Source organism: Thalia democratica, chromosome 2, assembly GCF_965202585.1.
Source record: "Thalia democratica chromosome 2, ktThaDemo2.hap1.1, whole genome shotgun sequence".
Lineage (NCBI taxonomy): Eukaryota > Metazoa > Chordata > Thaliacea > Salpida > Salpidae > Thalia > Thalia democratica.
The window spans coordinates 54,169,403-54,188,381 of record NC_139166.1 but is presented as its reverse complement, the minus strand read 5'-3'; the positions used below and the strand labels follow the sequence as shown (position 1 = coordinate 54,188,381).

At 34.1% G+C, this 18,979-nt stretch overlaps 1 protein-coding gene across 5 annotated transcripts in view; it reads left to right on the top strand.

Moving 5' to 3' along the window:
* The window catches only part of LOC145829526 (filamin-C-like), a 31,412-nt gene extending 12,863 nt beyond the window's left edge, over window positions 1-18,549 (top strand). For 2 of the 5 annotated variants that reach the window (XM_082937355.1, XM_082937354.1), the window contains exons 17-48: window positions 203-443; window positions 743-862; window positions 949-1,085; window positions 1,793-1,949; window positions 2,027-2,194; window positions 2,440-2,610; window positions 4,286-4,453; window positions 4,716-4,917; window positions 5,256-5,407; window positions 5,611-5,784; window positions 6,005-6,234; window positions 6,454-6,594; window positions 7,165-7,285; window positions 7,493-7,659; window positions 7,729-7,842; window positions 8,028-8,150; window positions 9,275-9,464; window positions 9,716-9,963; window positions 10,097-10,156; window positions 10,768-10,827; window positions 10,951-11,040; window positions 11,243-11,453; window positions 11,624-11,752; window positions 12,062-12,235; window positions 12,520-12,681; window positions 13,676-14,062; window positions 14,245-14,331; window positions 14,496-14,699; window positions 15,845-15,963; window positions 16,767-17,058; window positions 17,327-17,518; window positions 17,820-18,549. In XM_082937355.1, coding sequence (XP_082793481.1) covers window positions 203-443; window positions 743-862; window positions 949-1,085; window positions 1,793-1,949; window positions 2,027-2,194; window positions 2,440-2,610; window positions 4,286-4,453; window positions 4,716-4,917; window positions 5,256-5,407; window positions 5,611-5,784; window positions 6,005-6,234; window positions 6,454-6,594; window positions 7,165-7,285; window positions 7,493-7,659; window positions 7,729-7,842; window positions 8,028-8,150; window positions 9,275-9,464; window positions 9,716-9,963; window positions 10,097-10,156; window positions 10,768-10,827; window positions 10,951-11,040; window positions 11,243-11,453; window positions 11,624-11,752; window positions 12,062-12,235; window positions 12,520-12,681; window positions 13,676-14,062; window positions 14,245-14,331; window positions 14,496-14,699; window positions 15,845-15,963; window positions 16,767-17,058; window positions 17,327-17,518; window positions 17,820-18,007 — 5,379 coding nt within the window. In that variant the 3' untranslated portion in view covers window positions 18,008-18,549. The remainder of the gene's footprint in view (window positions 1-202; window positions 444-742; window positions 863-948; window positions 1,086-1,792; window positions 1,950-2,026; window positions 2,195-2,439; window positions 2,611-4,285; window positions 4,454-4,715; window positions 4,918-5,255; window positions 5,408-5,610; window positions 5,785-6,004; window positions 6,235-6,453; window positions 6,595-7,164; window positions 7,286-7,492; window positions 7,660-7,728; window positions 7,843-8,027; window positions 8,151-9,274; window positions 9,465-9,715; window positions 9,964-10,096; window positions 10,157-10,767; window positions 10,828-10,950; window positions 11,041-11,242; window positions 11,454-11,623; window positions 11,753-12,061; window positions 12,236-12,519; window positions 12,682-13,675; window positions 14,063-14,244; window positions 14,332-14,495; window positions 14,700-15,844; window positions 15,964-16,766; window positions 17,059-17,326; window positions 17,519-17,819) is intronic. The other 3 variants (XM_082937357.1, XM_082937358.1, XM_082937356.1) reach the window with 3 other exon arrangements.
* The last annotated feature ends 430 nt before the right edge of the window (window positions 18,550-18,979 follow it).

Sequence of the window (18,979 nt, the reverse complement as noted above, 5' to 3'; positions counted from 1 at the left end):
AAACGTTTTATTATACACAAATATTCAAAGTTATTTATCCCTTCAGAGTAAGACAATTTGAAACTTTAATCTGATTAAAAAACAGTTCAAGCAATAAAGATAATGTTTTTTTTTTGACAATTCAATGTTATTGCATAAAGAAACAAGAGTATAAAAAATCAATTTAAATATATTATTGTGTTAAACTTTTTTCTTCCCACAGATCGCCATTCAGGAAGACTCTTTCCCCGAAAACGTCCGCGTCTACGGACCGGGTGTGGAGGAGGGTCTCATCAGGGGAAAACCCACCACGTTCACGGTCGACTGCAGCGAGGCCGGGCAAGGAAACGTGAGCGTTGGAATCAAGTGCAGCACGGACGCCCTCGAGACGGACGTCAAGTTCCTGATAAACAAGAACGAGGGCAAGGACACCTTCACCGTCGACTACACCCCCGAAATTGCTGGTGAGCTCTTGCTTGTGTTTCGTGATAACAATAAATTTTACACATAAATAAACTGATGTCGTGTTAACATACTACACCATATAACAAAATTATTTTTGAGGTGTTTTCATCATGTTCTGTAAACTATTTTAAATTTTTAAACTTAATTTTTCTGGCCTTGGGAACCAGTACTTTTTTTTGGTCGTATGGTTAAGCTCATTATTTATTGTTTTTTTAAGTAAAAATATAAATATGTTTAATCTGTTACGGTGTGCTAATTTTTAAAGTTTCTGACAAAGAAAAATAGTTAATCTTCACAGGTTATTACACCATAATGGTGCTGTTCAACGACGAGGAAGTACCTCAATCTCCGATCAGCATCAAGGTGCTACCTTCCCACGACGCATCTAAATGCAAGGTGTACGGACCCGGACTCAAAGGTGAGCGTTTAATTCAAAAGTTGCTAAACTAGTAATCTAAATTAAATGCAAGCTGTGCATGTTAAGATGAATATTTCGTTGAACAGACGCGCAAGCAGGAGAGACTTCCACATTCACGATCGACGCGAGGGACGCTGGAGACGCTGAACCCACTGTCGAGTTCAAACCAGCTGGAGAGAGCTTCAGGGCTCCGTGCAGAGCTCCGGAAATCACCGACAACAAGGTTTTTTGTTAATACATTAATACTATTTGTTAGCAAAGTTTTTGTTAATTCTACAGTTTGTATATGGCCAGTTTGTGTATTGAGGTTTTAACCGAAACCGGTATGCTAGTTCTTTTCCTTAAAAACTTTGCTAAACTAATGTTTAAAAAAAAATAGCAAAAACCATTTTGACCACAAGCAAACTAAAGTTTACGTTTTCGTCACACAGCGGCTTAAGCACTAAATCCCTGGCGTGCGAACTTTTCGCGGCAAAGTCACGGGCAGTTTCAGGCAGCAAACTTGCAACGGTGCAAATACGCGTGTGCACTGAGGCGTGACATTCCATATTAAGCCGTGTAGCAGGCTAGCCGATGATGATAGTCAATGAGAAAGGCGAATGCAAACACGGTTCGCAACGCCGCCGCCCGCTTTTTTGCTGTGAATTCAAAGAAAATTTTTTATAGCTCGAAGCCTCGGTGATATTTGAGTTTGTAGCTATTTTAAGTGGTCGCTTTAAGTTAAGCTGAACCGCAATTTTTCTTGTTTAACTTCTTAATGGGTACGTTTGATTAAACAGTAATACTAAGTAATAAACTGTAAAGGTTTCTCTGCTCAATTAAAATATTTAAACTTAAAAAGTTAAAAAAATTATATAAAACCATAATAAAAAACAACTTCAATAAAATAAAAATAAAAAAACAAGATTATTGAAAGTAAAATAATTTTAGGATGGAACGTACACTGTTGAGTACACTCCACACAGGAAGGGTGAAATGGACATTGAAGTCAAGTTCGGCGGCGATGAAGTTCCGAAGTCACCGTTCTACGTGAATGTGTACCCGGCACTTAAGCTGGATAAAGTAAAAGTAAAGGGACTGGAAGGAAGTTAGTTTTTTGTCGATTTTAACAGTTAAACTTTGTTATATTTAAAGTAACAATATGTTTACTATTTTTTTTTTCAGCTCTGACAGTTGGAAAACCGAAAGAGTTCGAGGTTGACGTGGGAGATGCGGGTGGCAAGAGCGACTTGAAGGTGACAGTGACCTCACCGAGCGGTAAAAAGGTGCCTTTGGAGGAAGACGGGGTTCTGCCCAAGTGCAGGAAACTCAAATTCACTCCGGAAGAAGAAGGTTTTTAATGAGTTTTTACATATTTTTTGTGAAAAGTGTACGCCAAATATAAGCTAATAAACTCGAGAAAAAGAAGGTTTATAATGAGTTCTAAGATATTTTCGAAAAAATAAGTATATTCAAGTAAAGGTTTTAAATCAAGAGCTTATATAAACATTTTACTTTTCATGAACTTTTACAAACTAATTTTCAAAAAAAGCAAAGGCTTTATTATTTTTGTTACTTTACTTTTCTAAACTTCAAAGGACCTTACACGATCGACGCTACTTATGACGACGAGCAAGTGCCAGATTGCCCAATCACCTGCGAGGCCCTGCTGCCAGCAGACCCCACCAAAGTCAGGGCTTACGGTCCAGGACTGAGCGAAGGTGTGGTCGATCAACCCGCCCCATTCAGCATAGAAACTAAGGGAGCAGGTTCGTACTTTACATAGTTTTTTTTCGTAAGTTTTGTCTTTTACCATTTTCAAAGAGATATTAACTTTTACAGTTTTATGTTTAAAATTTGCAGAATTTTTTGTTTAGTGTTTGACAAGTAAAAACACCATTAAGCCTGTAATGCGTTGGTCATGGTTAGTTTAAAAAACACTCTAAATGTCTTTGGTTTATTTTTAGTCATATGTATTTTTTACCTAACTTCAAATGCACTTCAGAAAAATAAATCAAAAGTACAAAACATCTATGAAAAACACTTTATAAAACGTATCCTTGCCCAATTTTAGTTTTTACAAAATAAATTGAAAAGTCCAAACTTTCTTTTCAAAATAATATTACTAATTTTCATCGAGGATATTCAGTCACAACGCTACAATAAAACACAAAATATATGTAAAACAAAAATGTAAAACTTAATCAATTAATTTAACACAGGTATATTCATTAAAAGTTGATTTTAAATTAACACAAAACGGTTTTAATTAAACATGGCTATAGTGTAATCAAATACTTTTTATTTAGTTAAAATCATTTTGTGTTAGTTTTAAACTTATTTTTGTTGGTTAGTTAATTAAGTTGTATAAAAGTTTTGTGTTTTTTATTGTATCGTTTCAACTGTATTTTCCTTGAAGAATATTTAAGAAATACATAAAAAAAAAAATTAGTTTTTCATTTGGATATGTATATAGAAGAAAAAATATGATGTTTAAACTATTAACAAATTTTGGTTGTTAGTCCCACTTGTTTTTGTAAAGTTTTTACTCAAAAAACTATTTATTACAGTATAGTTAAGACAGTGTTTTAAAATTCAGTTTGGCTGACAGTTTATAAAAATAAGTGTCAGTAATTACAAAAAATTCACCAACTTGTTAACAATGTTATAAAAAATAACAGCTAGTTATGTTTTGAGTAGTTAAGAATACTTACAGCTACTTTATAAACCGCTCTGCCCTATTATATCCAATTTCAGCTTACAACCGAAAGTTTTCAAAGTCAACGAAGCGTCTAATTAGCTTAAATGTTTTGTAAACTTTGAAAATATGCAAAGCGAACTGAATAAGAATGAAAGTATTTCTCAAACATTATTGAAAACCCTTGAAAGAGTAAAAATTTCTTAAGAACTTTTATTTTTGATTAATGAACTATCAGTTCAATGAATAGTTATTGTAAAAGTAAAATCTATTGAAGCCAAGAGATCATGATACTTTTTAACGTTTTTACTTTAAATGAAATTTTTTTCTTTAACGTTGAGAGTTTATCAGTCAAGTTTGTGTCACCGTGAAATCAATTTATTTTATCAGCATTCAACACATAATTACAATGTGTTGAAAGCTTTAAGGTCTTGGTGTTTTCTGCTCATAACTTGTCTTATAGTTTTTTATACCTAACTAAAAAAGCCTTGAACTATCTGGATTGATTTCGAAGACATAAATTCTATTTCAGTCCTAAAACTTTGTCTATACTTTTGGCGTGTTTTCAGTTTTAAGTACAGAATAAAAAAAAGTTTTGAAAAACGTATTTTAAGCTATTTTTGTTACTATGTTTTTTTGTGCAAAAAAAAAAGATTTTTAATGTTATTGTTTTCTTTTTAACTACATATGATGAAAACCTCATTATCATTATAGTTATTTTTCTAAATATTTTATTAACTCATCAGGCGAAGGAGGCATAGCGCTGACAGTGGAAGGACCCTGCGAGGCGAAGATAGAATGCAACGACAACGGGGACGGCAGCTGCGACGTGGTCTACTTCCCGACCAAGCAGGGCGACTACCAGGTCAACGTACTGTTTGCCGGTCAACACATCCCGGGAAGTCCCTTCACAGGTTAGAAATTGTCGAGTTTGAAATACCAGAGTGTGGTTTTTTAATTTAAAGTAAAACGTATAGTGCGTACAACGGTGAAGAATAATTAAAGCAAAAATTAGATAAGAAAAAAATAAAATAAAATGTATGCAGCAAGTATTATGCGCAAGATAAATTTAATAAGGTAGTCTTAAATAAAATAATTACTTTAAACGTTGATGTACGGGAAAACTGAATAACATTATATATAAATTGAAAAAATTAAATATAATACTTTTTACAGCCAAAGTCAAGCCGAACTACGACGTTTCAAAGATCAAACTGGACGGGGACGGTCTGGAGAAGGCCAAGGTGGGAGTGCCGGCCCGGTTCACCGTGGACCACAGCGAAACAGGGGACGCCCCGCTAGTACCCAAGATCATAAACGCCGACGGAACGGAAGTTCCCAACGTCGATGTCAAGGACCACGGCGATGGAACTAAAACGTGAGTTGCTTCTAGATTAATAGTATTTGTTTGAAAAAAATGTTACTTAGGGAGAAAAATTTATATATTAGTTGAAGTTTCAGTCACGTAGTTTTGGAACTAAAAGCATACTTTATGCCATTTGTAGCATATATATATTGTGACGTCACAAACTATTCAAAACAGCGTTTCAGTCAGGTTGAATAGAATAAAAAGCTTTGCCGCTTCCTGGCATTGTAAAATTTGTATGTATTCAAAAATTGCAGCGCTCAATTGAAACTGAAATAAATATATATTTATTTATTTCAGATTTTGCAGCAACTGATATCTTTATAAATTTATCACCAATATTTTCACAGTGTTACTTACGTTCCTGATAAACCCGGCAAGTGTTTTGTTGATTTGGTGTACGGAGACGACAAGATAAATGACGAACCTCTGCAGGTCGAAGTCAAACCTGATTACGACACCAGCGGTTGCAAATGTCACGGACCTGGTTTCGAACCGGAAGGTAAAATTATTTCTCTAATTTTGTTTATTAAAGCAACAAGTAGTTAAGTTAACAAATAAAAATGTAGTGATCTTCATGTGCTTGTACCTTAAACTTTTAGAAGTTTCTTTGTTTAACCTAACAGGTAATTAAGTAAACAATTGATATGAAATCAAACATTCTTTTTGTGTTTGAAATTTAATTGTATGTTGTTGTTTCCAAAGGAAACTTGGCCGAGGTGGAAACGGATTTCACCATCGATGTGGCCCCGTTGGCGCCAAACGGTGGCGATCACGTAAACGCGAAAATAATCGGACCGTCAGGCAAGAACGTGCCAGTCGAACTTGTGGACAATGAGGACGGAACGTACCAAGCAAAATATGTGCCGTACGAAAAAGGTAATCTAAGACTAATAATTAATTGTTAATGTAATGAACGAAATATTTTAATTTACTATCAGTAACACTTTAATAACTTTGTAAAGCCATCAGTATAGTATGAATACATGTGAATTTAAAAAAACAAAAGTTTATATTTGCATTATACTATAACTTTTTATTTTTGTTTTTTACATTATTTAAATTGATTGATAAAACAGACTGTAAAAATAACCCTTAGGACCCCACACCATCATGGTCGACTTTGAAGAAGAACCCCTTCCGGACTGCCCCAAGGAAATCGAAGTCGAAGAAGGTTGCGACCCGACCCGCGTCAAAGCTTACGGACCGGGACTCGAGAAGGGAACTACTAACCAGACTGCCAAGTTTACCGTGGACACGAGAGGTGCCGGAAGCGGCGGTCTCGGTCTTTCGATCGAGGGACCGTCCGACGCGCAAATAACATGCACAGTTAGTTTAATAAATATAAATGTTTTACTTTTGATAAAAACTTGTAACTAAAGGTCTTATTGTGTTGAATTTTTTTTTCTTCTGTTAATAAAAACTAATTAGCTTACCAAAAGTAGTGTTTGTTGTTTTAAAAACTAGTAACATCAATTCTAATAAATTATTTATTTTTCAAACTAGACACTTAATTAAACAGTTTCGACCGTAGTTATTATTATTCAGGACACCGCCGACGGAACATGCAACGTCGAGTATTTCCCGACCGCCGCCGGAGACTATGACGTCACAATCACGTACGGGGGCGAGCACATCGTCGGAAGCCCGTTCACAGTGAACGTCGCCGACAAGGTCGACCCGAGCAAGGTAAGAAAAGTAATTGCTATTCTGCGTTAGGGGGTTACCAAAAGTTGTTTTTTTTGCTATCTGCGGACAATAAATAGTGAGGTAGCAAACATATAAATGGATAATTTAGTAGCAAACGAGCAATATCTAACAAAGTTTTTTTTTAATTATGTTAAATGGGCAATTATGAAAATTGTTTTGGGAAATCCTGTCCCAAGAAGAGAGATACAGTAATTCTCTTTGTCAGTAGAGCTTTGATTTAATGTTGTTTGCCCAAAATCCTTTTACCGCAATTTTAAGTTGCTTGTTTATGCTTGGCAACTTCTTCATGCACGCTAAGGTAAATTTAATGGCGGCTTAACGAGCGTGCAATAAGCATTCAGAGCGTGAGAAGGAGATAAAACATTTGAACTCTTTTAAACCGGTCACATAAAAACTATAAAGTCGCTACTGTGTGTTGAAAAGAGATAAATGTTGTGAATTATCCTAAAACTTCTATTAAAAGTTTTAAGTGTGCCTATTTGCTGTAAAAAAATACTTTGTTTATAATTCTGTAACGTTTTTTAGTTGTATTTATTATATTATTATTAGGTTGAGTGCAGTGGACCGGGTATTAGCAATGGAGTAAGAGCTCAAGTTCCACAGGAATTTACTATTGACTGCTCCAAAGCAGGAATCGCACCATTGGATGTAGCCGTTAAGGGACCAAGAGGTAAAATTGTTTCTTTTAAGGAAATTATTAAAAAAAAATAATAACGAACGAGCTTAATGTAGATAGTTGATTTAAAATAAGCCTAAGTTGTGTTTGAATTTTTTTCGACTGTTTAGATGCTTAAAAATGATTAGATCAAAACGATATTGTTGTTTGTTCATGAACACAATAAATTTTTAAGTTTCAACTGTTGTGTTTTTAATTCAGGAATTGAGGAAGACGTTGAGTTGGTTGACAACGGAGACGGAACCCACAAGGCCAAGTGGACTCCCACGAAAGAAGGAAACTACCAGGTGGTGGTCAAATACGCCAACGAGGAAGTGCCGAGGTGCCCCTTCAGGTTGAGAGTGTTGCCGACTTACGATGCCAGCAAGGTAAGAAAAATCATTTGATAATTATAAAATAAATTAAATTTCTGTTCTAAGGCAAGCAAATTTTTTCAGGTAAAGTGCAGCGGAAAAGGGGTTGGAAAGACCACCTTGCCCGCAACCCTGCCTGTCGAGTTCGAAATTGACACCCGCGACGCTGGTGATGCGACTCTTAGCGTTCAAATCACCGTACGTTTGCTTACAGATTTTTAAAAGCTTTTGTTTTGAAATATATTTTTGCATAAAAATTCAACAACATATGTGTTTTTTAGCTTCCCGATAACTTTATAAAACTTAAAAATCATGTGTTTTATCACTAATTCACCTACAGTTGTTTTGTTTTTGTGTTCACGCTTGTATTGACTTTAAACTAGGATCCTAAACGCGAAAAGACAAGTGTTGAGATTGACTCCAAGCAGAAGCCTAAAAGCAGCAAGAAGACTAAACCTCTCAGTAATGGTGTTCTTCCAAAAGAAAGAAATAAGAAAGATTTTGTTGTAAGTATTATAAAACTAACCTTAAAAAATTTAACATATTTTAACCTATTTTTGAATATTTATTATTATAAGCAAAACTATTTAACAAAATACTAAACAAACTTTAAGTAAGATACTTTCAATTGTAACAACACCTGTCAGCTTTAAACCGAAAGCGTTTAATGAGTGCTTTCATTCGTGCTTTCTGAATTACTCAGCAATGTAACACAACCCCAATCATTATTTACTTTATTGTGACGTCACTTTCAAAATATTCAACCACCTGCTTACATCCGAACGTGCCTATTTACAATAATTTACGACGTGCTTTTGTGAGCACTGTTTACTGCCAGAACAATTTACAACGGCTTGACAAGATTAAACTTTTGTACTGTTTTCCCTGCGCATTCAGTGTTGCTTGTGTGTTTGCTAAGCTTGTTTTCGTGTCGTAAATAAGTACAAATTGGCAGTGAAATATTCTACTTTTTACATAAGTTACATTTAATTCCATTCTCATAATTACTGCAACGAAAAGTGAAACATATTTCAGTGGAAGAATAATGTTATAACTTTTTTCAAAAGTTGAATAACGTACAAACTTAATATTTAGTTATAATTTTTTAAATCAAAAACTATTTTAGACTATACTTTAATAAAAAAAATATATTATAAAGTTGCTTTAAACTTGCAACTAAATATTAAAATGGAAAGGGCTGATTTAAACAACCTAGAAATACTAGTTCTTTCCTCTTTTTTAAAACAGTGACAAATTAGCATATTAGTGTTCAATAATAATAAGTGTTAGAAACTTTTTATCTGTTTGACTAAGCTTTCAAAAAATTTCTAATTTCTGAATTATTGAGAAACAAATGTAACTTAATTATAAAATAATACAAATCAACGTGGTTTATTTTCAGACTGTTTGTTCAACTAATACTTATTTCTCATTACTAAGAAATGGTGTAAGTACTATACTGTAATGTTTCTAGTAAAAGTAAGTTAGCTTTTTATCACCAAACTAAATTTATTTTCTCTAAACATCCACACATAACTCAGGACGAGTCGGGCAATTAAATGCACGATTTTAAACATTTAATAACTCTGTTCTGTAAAGTTGTTTTACTAATAAATAACTTTAACCACAGGACGAGTCGGGCAAGCCAGTGAAGGCGAGCATCAAGGACAACGACGACGGCACGTTCACGGTGTCTTACACCCCTGAGGATATCGGAAGGTACAATGTGTCGGTCAAGTACGGTATCGACGAGGTCCCGTACTCGCCATACAGGATGCGGTCGCAACCTAGCGGAGACGCCAAAAAGTGCATTGTGTCAGGTTTGTCAAAAGTTTAATTGTTAAAAATCAAAATTCTCTGAATATATATTTATTTGTAATATTTGTTCTGAATTAATCTAAAAACCTGTTAAATTTAATATAGGACTGAAAGTCAATTTTTTCATTTTGTTTAGTTTAAGAAAAAAAAAACATCATTTTCTTTTAACTATCACGATAAAATTTTTAAAACGTAGTTTCAGTCTATGTTTGTTTTAATTACGTCGTGTAAAAAAAAAACTTTTTTTTTCCAGGAGACGGCATCGACGAGCCCATCCTGCTCGGACAGGACGGCTGCCTGAACGTGGACACGTCGAAGGCGGGCAAGGGTCGCCTCCACGGCAAGATAGAGGCACCTAGCGGCGAGATGCTCGACTGCGAGGTCGCGGAGAACCCGGACGGCGACTGCCAGATCTTCTTCACTCCCAAGGAGTGCGGGGACCACAAGGCTTCAGTTTACTTCGGAGGCGAGGAACTTCCCGGATCACCGTTCATCATTCATGTTTGTTGCATTTCAACTAATTTAATAATTCAAAATAGTTTAATTTTTTTTAACTAGTTTCCATGTAAATTTAAAACTTTATTGGTGTATTAAGTTGTAAATATTTTTTACAATACGTACTCAAATGATGTAGGCTGCAAAAGCGAAATCGAGACAGAAAAAACCATCGAAAAGACTTAGGCGCAGAAATAACGTAAGATTAGCAAAAATCACAGCAGATTATTTGTTACCACAGATTAATTAAGACATATAATTCAATATAATTATTTGTTTATTTGCATGTAATAATAGTAATTCTGTTTTTTTTGTTTATATTTAAGTTAATTTAGTTTGTGTATTTTTTACTTTGATTCTGCGACTAGCATTTATAATTAAAAAAAGTTGTTAATCCTTTTAGGTTACTCATTACTTTTGTTTATAAATAATCACGTTATAATTTTTTTTACTGCACTTACTTCATACGTTTTTTTTTTTAATTTATAACAACTTTACAAATAAAAGTCGTTTCACAATTAATTTTTATTACAGTTATGTTTTGATTTGATGAAATACAAAAATAAATCTTTTGAAAGTGAGCAAATTTGACTTGAAGATAAAAAGTTTTAACTTTTCAAATTTATGTTTTAACTTTAAGTGAAACTAAAGTATTGATTTGTTTTATTTACTTAGGAGATTAAGATATATGAGTCATATATTTTTCTCTTTTTAATCTAGTCAGCTCAGAAACAGCCTTAGTTTGCACACAATTTTTTTTGGTTAAGTAATTTTAGATAAAAGTCAGCTCACATTATTACATCACAATAGTCTGGATCGTCATCGTCAAGCTCATCGTCATCTTCATCGGAAAGCGATGATGAAGACAAGGTTAGAAAAAATTATTAAAAAAAAAACCAGATAACTAACACATATCACGTATATGCTATATAAGAAAAAAAAAAGTAAAAAAATGAAGCAGTTTTACATTCAAGTTGTTAAATTTTTCTAAAGGTTGCAAAGTACAAGGAAGAAGAGCTGCCGCAGGAAGAGGAAATTGTTCAGAAGCAAGCAGCAGTCGCAGCTCAAGCTCCTCTGCAGGATGTGAGTCGAATCGTTATTTAAAAAACAAAGATACTATAGGTACCGTAAAAGCACATGATAAATTCTGTTTGAAATTTAATTTTTAGTTTTATGTTGTTTTAGCACAAAAATACTTTAGAAAAAGTAAACAGTTAACTAAAATTTACCAATAATAAAATTTTAGTAAAGGTTCAAAACTTTTCAAACAAAACAATCTACACAGCTGCCTGACGACTCCCTCAGACCGTTCGACCTCAAGTTCGAGATTCCCCACTCGGCGGGCGAACTTACCTCCCAGGTTACCACCCCGTCGGGCAAGAGGGAAACCCCCGTCATAGTGGACAACGACGACGGGACAATCAGCGTGCAGTACCAGCCGCACGAGACCGGAAACCACGAGATGGCTATATTCCACAACGGAGAACACATCGCCGGTATTTGTGACGTAACAATTAACAAAATTTAAATTCTCCCTTAGCGTTTAATTTCAAGCTCGTTATAACTTTAAAAAACTCTTTTATATTAAAACACAAGTCTGTTTAAATTAACACTATGGTGTATCAATGATATATGTAATATTAATACTTATTTTTTTAATTATCAGGCAGTCCAATTACGTTCTACGCTGACGCGATTGCGCCAGGACACGTGACCGCTTACGGACCGGGTCTGGTGACCGGAGTCGTCAACAAACCTGCGGAATTCACCGTCGTCACAAAGGACGCGGGTGCAGGTATGTTTGTACTTTTAATTTGTTAAAAACTATTTTTTTGTTTTTTGGTACTGGTACATTATAAATTTAAAAAAAAATAAATTACTGTTTACTCTAATCAACTTAGTTTTCTACTACAAACTGAGTACACTTTCAGCCAAGAATTAACCTAAACAATATGGAATTATAGAACATTCTTATTTAAAACTTCGAAAAAATAATAACGTTTTACTCAACCAAACAAAAAGCAAATCAATTGTATTTAATAACTTTGAAACTATTATTTTATAAATCTTTAGTTTTTAAAAAACGCGTCATTCTTCCACGCAGGAGGACTGTCACTCGCGGTCGAGGGACCATCGAAGACCGAGATCGAGTGTGTCGAGACGAGCGACGGAACACTGGCGGTGTCGTACTTGCCAGTTGAACCGGGTGCATACGTCATCTTCGTCAAGTTTGACGACAAAGACATCGCCGGATCGCCCTTCACTGCCAACATCACCGGTATGTAAATAAAAAACTTTACTTTTTTATAATTTCTAGTTAAAAATGAATAAAAATTTTATTAAAAAAGTTGCATGCATAAGAAGTATTTTATTTCTATTGGTTTATTTAAAAAAAAACTTAGTTTTCTACAATTTTCAATTTAAGATGTTTAAAAGATTCTTTAAAAAATTGCATATTTAAGAAGCGTAAAAAACAGTAAATCTAACAAATATGATGTTTCATAATTTCTGTGTTTTAATTCATTTTTATCATTTCCTTACTTTATTATTACGTCACAAAAGCTGCTAGCGACACTGTCAAATCCAAGTACACTTACGGAACGACGAGCGATGTCGAGCTCAACTTGAAGGAAACTGATCTGAGCCTGCTAAGTGCCAGCATCAAGGCTCCGTCTGGAAGAGAGGAAAACGTTCAACTAAAGAAACTAGCCACCGGAAATATCGGTTTGTTATTAATTTTTTTTGATTTAGATAAGTTGTTTAAATATAAACATTTTTATAATGTAACTTTTTATAATTATAATTTGGTTAAACCCTTGTGCGCTAGTTAAAAGGAAGAAAATTACTAACTAAAATTGAAAAAAAAAAAATTTAAGTACAATAGCTGATATACGATAAAAATAAAAAATGTTTACCAAACACTTCAATTTAGAGTCAAGAGTTTAAAACTTTTTAAAGGTAGTCGTAAATGATCGTGCAGCTTATTTTACACGACATGAATGTTTTATAAAATAAATTAAGAGAAATAGTTTGCTTCATAACAATTTCGACTAAATTATTAATGCAGAGACAATTGAAAGCCTTATAGTACATTCGCATTTAATTCGTTTTAAAATTAATTTGGCGATAAAAATAGTGATGTCACAATTAAAGTGCACGTTCGTATGTTTGCTTAGTGTTTGATTTGATTTTAAAGACGATTGTAGTTAAGCGTTTTGGATTATTTCCTATTTATATACCGATAAGGTAATGTTTTAATTTTAGGTTTTAGTCTGTGTAAAAGTTCATGTGAAGCTTGTAACGAAATTTTAATGCTTTAATTAACGTTCATTTAACATGGTTTATAATTTTCTGAACTTTATCAGAACAAAGCAATTATGCCTACTAAAATGTAACTTTGCAACAATATAAATGTGCGACTAAAACACTTACAATTGCCACTAACTTTCTTATGATCAAGATTAAATATTTGGTGTCTCAAATTTTAAACCGATAAGCTTTTAAGTGATAAACAACATAACTTTATATCAAATTTTTCAAGTAAAACATTTTACCTTGAGGTGTTAAAAAAAGTAAAATTCACCGAATTTCGTTCACAGTTAAACAGAATAATTAAGCTACTTAAATTATTAAAAGCTCTTTTTTATAGAACATTTAAAAATTTAAACACTAAAACTTACACTAATTCTATAGATTTTAAAAAACAATATTTTCACAGGAATTTCGTTCACGCCGAAAGAGATAGGCGAGCACTGGGTGTCGGTGAAAAAACGGGGCCGCCACGTCCGGAAATCCCCGTTCAGGATCATGGTCGACCGCTCGGAGATTGGCGACGCGTCCAAGGTCAAGGTGTACGGCGAGGGAGTTGAGAAAATCTACGCCGAGAAGGCCACCAGTTTCATGGTGGACACGCGGAAGGCCGGGTACGGCGGTCTCGGACTGTCCATCGAGGGCCCGTCCAAGGTGGACATCAGCTGCGATGATCTGGACAACGGGATCTGCCAGGTCAACTACACGCCGCAACTGACGGGCACTTACGTGGTCAACGTCAAGTTCGCCGACCAGCACGTGCCCAGCAGCCCCTTCCACGTCGAGTGCACTTCTTGTCAGTTTTTTTTTTATATATTATTCAATCACGGTATTCTAAGTTTTTGCACTAAGAGCTGCTAAGTATTTTGCTATTGTACAAATAATATTTTAACTTTTAATATTGTAGCTACTTAGTGTGGTGTTACTGTGTACAACAAGCTTAATTCGGTCTAATTGAATTGTTTCTTATTTTTTCAGCCGAAGCAACGGAGGTTGTCAAGGAACAGAAAGCGGCCCAGGTCGCCACGGTCGGAAGCACCTGCGACCTCAACCTCAAAATACCAGGTTTGCTTAATTAAACAAAATCACTTGTTTGAATAATGCTCGTTTCTTTATAATGTTTTGTTGTGCCTTATACAATTTAAAATGCTTTTATTGAATATACATTTTAATTTCTTTAAGAGCGCTATTTTTTGTTATTTATTTTTATCCGCGTGGTGTCACTGTAGAGCAATGGAAGCAAGTGGTTTCAGGCACGCAGGTGCGAACCTCGTCGCGCTCGTTCAGCCGGTGCGAGGAGTTCGTATCGGGCAGGAGGTCGGTGTCCAGCAGGCAGGACGGCCAGTACCAGGTGCTGTCCACTTCGAGCTTCGGTCCGGGAAGTTACAGCAGCCAGGAGTACCAGAGCTTCGAGCAGTCCATAAAGCACGAAGGTTGTGTTGTGGGGTGGTTTCGTGTGGGGGTTTTTTCGGGTGTTTTCGGTCACATTTTCACAAAGTTTTCACTGAATTTAAAAAAATTTAATATTTTAATTATAAATGTTTGAGTTTTTATACCCTTTCAGTGGTTTTTTTTTGCTGTTTAAAAGTTTTTGAATCTTTTCTTTTAAACAGCTTCACGGAGTTTTCAATGAATTTTAAAGTTATTTTAAATTTTTTAACTGTCTTGATTATAATATTTCTTTTTACTGTATTAAAGTTTTTGGATCATCTCCTTTCTTTTCACGGTGTTTCTTCATTGCCTTGTTCACGTTTTTACTCAACACTTTGAATTTTTAAAAGCTTTTATTGTTTAGTATGAAATATTTTATCAAGTATATCTTTCATAGAAACTCTATGTCACATGGTATTTCAAACACACGACTTTTTGTGATATTTTCTTTCAGTTTTGGAAATTTTATGTTTATGATGCTACATTTGTTAAACATTGATTTCAAAATTAATATTTCATGTGTGTGAAAAAAATAGAAGTTTGTTTTAACAAAGTTTCTTTTTTTTTTAACGTTTTTACTCTGCTGAATTTAAAAAGAGTAAACTACAAAATTTGCTGATAACTATTCAATTTATAATTAAAATAATTGCTAGATATAAAACTTGTCAAAAATGTTTTACACTTCTAAAACGTTAAAGTTTTAAACATAGTGTTTGCATGCCTTTGTTTCAAACGATATCTTTTCTCTATTACACTTTTTATCTCTTATAACTTTATCTTAATCTGTGAAACAGTCATACACATTACTATTGCAACTATTTTTATACTAATCACGTTCAAACGGTAAAGGTTAATTTAAAAGAAAAATCTTCTTATAAGTATAAAATAAAATCAATCGCTTTGGACTGTTTTTAGAAATGTTTTATTTTTTTATTGCAAATGCTACCTATAAGAGGTACTTACTACTTTTTTAAGCACTTTAGAAATGAAATGCATGAACTAAATGAAGTACAATATTTTATAACTAATTTTTGATTGTTTTTTTTTTCCACTTGTTTATGTTCCAATATACAGGCACAACTGTTATGACTTGTACTTTGTTTAAGGTATTTAAAACAAAATGTTTAATAAATTAATAACAAAACAGATGCAGATTTAAGTCACTTGGTAGCGGAAGTAGAAGGACCGTCTAAAGTGAAGATTCCAGCTGAAATAGTCGAATGTAGCGGAGAAGAAAGCACCTACAGTGTCAGATTCGTGCCTAAGGTTGGTTTGCTGTGTTCAAACTAGCTATTATGCTTTTATATATTTGATAACTTACGTAATGCAGAGCAATATAGTTTGTAGAGTAACTATTTTTAGCTTTTATGATTTGTTCACTTTGTACGTGTTTGAACTTTTTTATCAGCTGATACAATGATAATTTAAAAAGATGGCAATGACACTTGAAATATATTTTAACTTAGTTTTGAAGAATTTATAAAACAGTTACTGTTGAAGCTAAATTATTAAAGATTTTACGGTCGTTATTTTTTGGAAAAAAAAACATCAACAGTTTGCCAGACGCATATCCAGCCCTGTTGTTTTTTTACATGTAATACTGCAACTACTGATGTTACTTACTATTAATAACATCGCATATAATCGCACTTGTAACTGTTAAAGTTCAATTTATCAGCAAAACTTCATATTAAAACCGCTGTACTGCTGCAGTCGTTCGATCAACCTTGAGAATAAAGAGAACAAAGTCAACGCTCTCGCTCGAGTGTTCTCACTTCTGTAATTGAAATAAGTAATGACTAAGAAGCTGTTTTGGCTCACAATTTGCATTACAGCACACATCGCGATAAGCCGCGCCGTTTTTATCGTTCAATATTCATGAGCTGGATATTGAAATAACGGTGTTTTCATAAAAAAACTTTTACCGTTATTCAATATTTAACATAGACTAATAATAACAGTTTTTTTTGATGTGTAATCACAAAGTTATGCCAATACTTTGACATTTTATTTATAGTACTTCAAAATTTGTACATTTTAATACTCACTAAACCCAATACTTTTTTCAGGAAATGGGCGTTCACCACGTTTCGGTCAAGTACTTCGACCAGCACGTCCCCGGCTCCCCCTTCCTGTTCACCGTCGGACCCCTTGTGGAGGGCGGCGCCCACCGCGTCACCGCCACCGGTCCCGGCCTCCAGTCCGCCCTGGTCGGCATTCCCGCCGAGTTCAGCATCTGCACGCGCGAGGCAGGCGCCGGGGGACTTTCCCTGGCCGTCGAGGGCCCGAGCAAGGCTGAGATCAACTTTGACGACCGCAAGGACGGCAACTGCGGCGTCTCGTACGTTGTCACCGAGCCCGGTGAGTTTCATTGTGACGTCATAGTTCCTTTTTGCTCAAATGCACTTGACATTGCAAACTTATCATATAAGTTATTTTTTTAATGTTAATTAGTTTATCTAAAATATGTAAAAAAAACTGTGTTTAATTATATAATCAATTAAATATTTAGCTCTAATTTTATTTGTCGAGCACTATTGAACAAAATTTTTAAACAAAATTTTTAGTTTTTAATATATATATAACGCATATATAATAAAACATATAAAATACTTGCGTCATCTTTCAGGCGATTATGAAGTTTGCGTCAAGTTCAACGACGAGCACATTCCGGGAAGTCCCTTCCCAGTGACCGCCACCGGCAAGGGCACCAAGATCAAGGAGCAGCCTTCGGACGCGTCCAAGGTCAGGCCGTTCGGACCCGGAATTAGGCGGGGACAGTTAGGCGCCAACCAGTTCACAGTAGATTGCACGCAAGCTGGTTTGTTTCGATTTTTATTACAGATTATTGAAAACAATGCAATGTTTCACTCCTACATTACAGTTATCTATAAGAGATCTTCAGTTGTTAATTAATTCTGAGAAAACTGTTTGAACAAAAATTGGAGAGATCATAAATGCAAGTTATAAAATGTATTTATAACATTCAAAATTAATTTTAAAAATATTAATAGTTGTAAAATTAGAGGCAACGGTAAATGATAAATCGAACTAAATTAATAAGCTTTAAATCTCAAAAATTTAACAAGCTGACCAACATAACAAATTTTCTTATTATACAGGAAACAACATGTTATTAGTCGGGGTGCACGGGCCTGAGATCCCCATCGAGGAGGTGCACGTCAAACACCAGGGCAACAGCAAGTACTCGGTCACCTACGTTGCCAGGGAAAGCGGCAAGTACGTCCTCATCGTCAAGTGGGGCGAGGACCACATACCGGGATCCCCCTTCCACGTTACCGTCCCCTGATTTCTTTAACCCTCGTTTCTACCTTCTCTTTTGATTTTTACCGCGCGGTGTCGCCGTTGAAAGCCCGATAATTTTCCGCCACATTTATTTTTTGTCATGGGATTATTTTCAAGATTATTTTCAAAGTTAAAGTTTCAAGTTATTGCCCGCGTTTTTCAGCACCACTGATTTTTCTTGTGTACTTGTTTTGTGTACTTTGTACAAATCTTTACGTAGTGACAGGTTCTCTGTACTTTCAAGTGATCATCAGAATTATTTTTGTGATAATTTTGAAAATTTTTTCGATAATTGTGTAAGAGGTGTTTTAAGTTTTTTTTCTGTTGTAGACGTTTTATGTGATCAAGCAGTAACGGTTATTGATAATATTATTTCAATTTAAATATTTTACTCAAGCTTACTCTTTAAAACTATTTTTATTTAAACAACTCGTTGCTTTTTAATGTTTTAATTTATACAGAAGCTCGTTCTATTGTGTAATAACTTGGCTTTCGAATTTATGTAATACTATTTTCTACTATAGAATAAAATTTATAAAAATTGTAGATTGTTTTATTTGTTATTATACTACAGAATATAAGTTTGTTTCATTATTCAAAATAAACTTTTTTCCTAAATTACTACTTATTCTTAATAGTTTTAAAAAGTTTAAACTACGGTATATTCAACGTATTTGTATAATATTTTTATGAATATGGATACATACAATTTTATCAAGAAAACAAACTTCTAAGTTTGTGCAACTGTTTCTGTGCTTTAGCAAGTCATTTTAAAAGTTTTTTTATTAAAAAGTTTATAATAAGTTCTAACCTGTTTTGCTATGTATAAATTAATATGATAAGTTTTCAAAGACGACAATATGTATGAAGATAAAACATATAGACAACCGGATTTTTTTTAACTTTCCACAAATTGCTAAAAATTTATAATACTATAGACGAGAACAACTTGTTTTAAACTTCAAGATATTTCTTT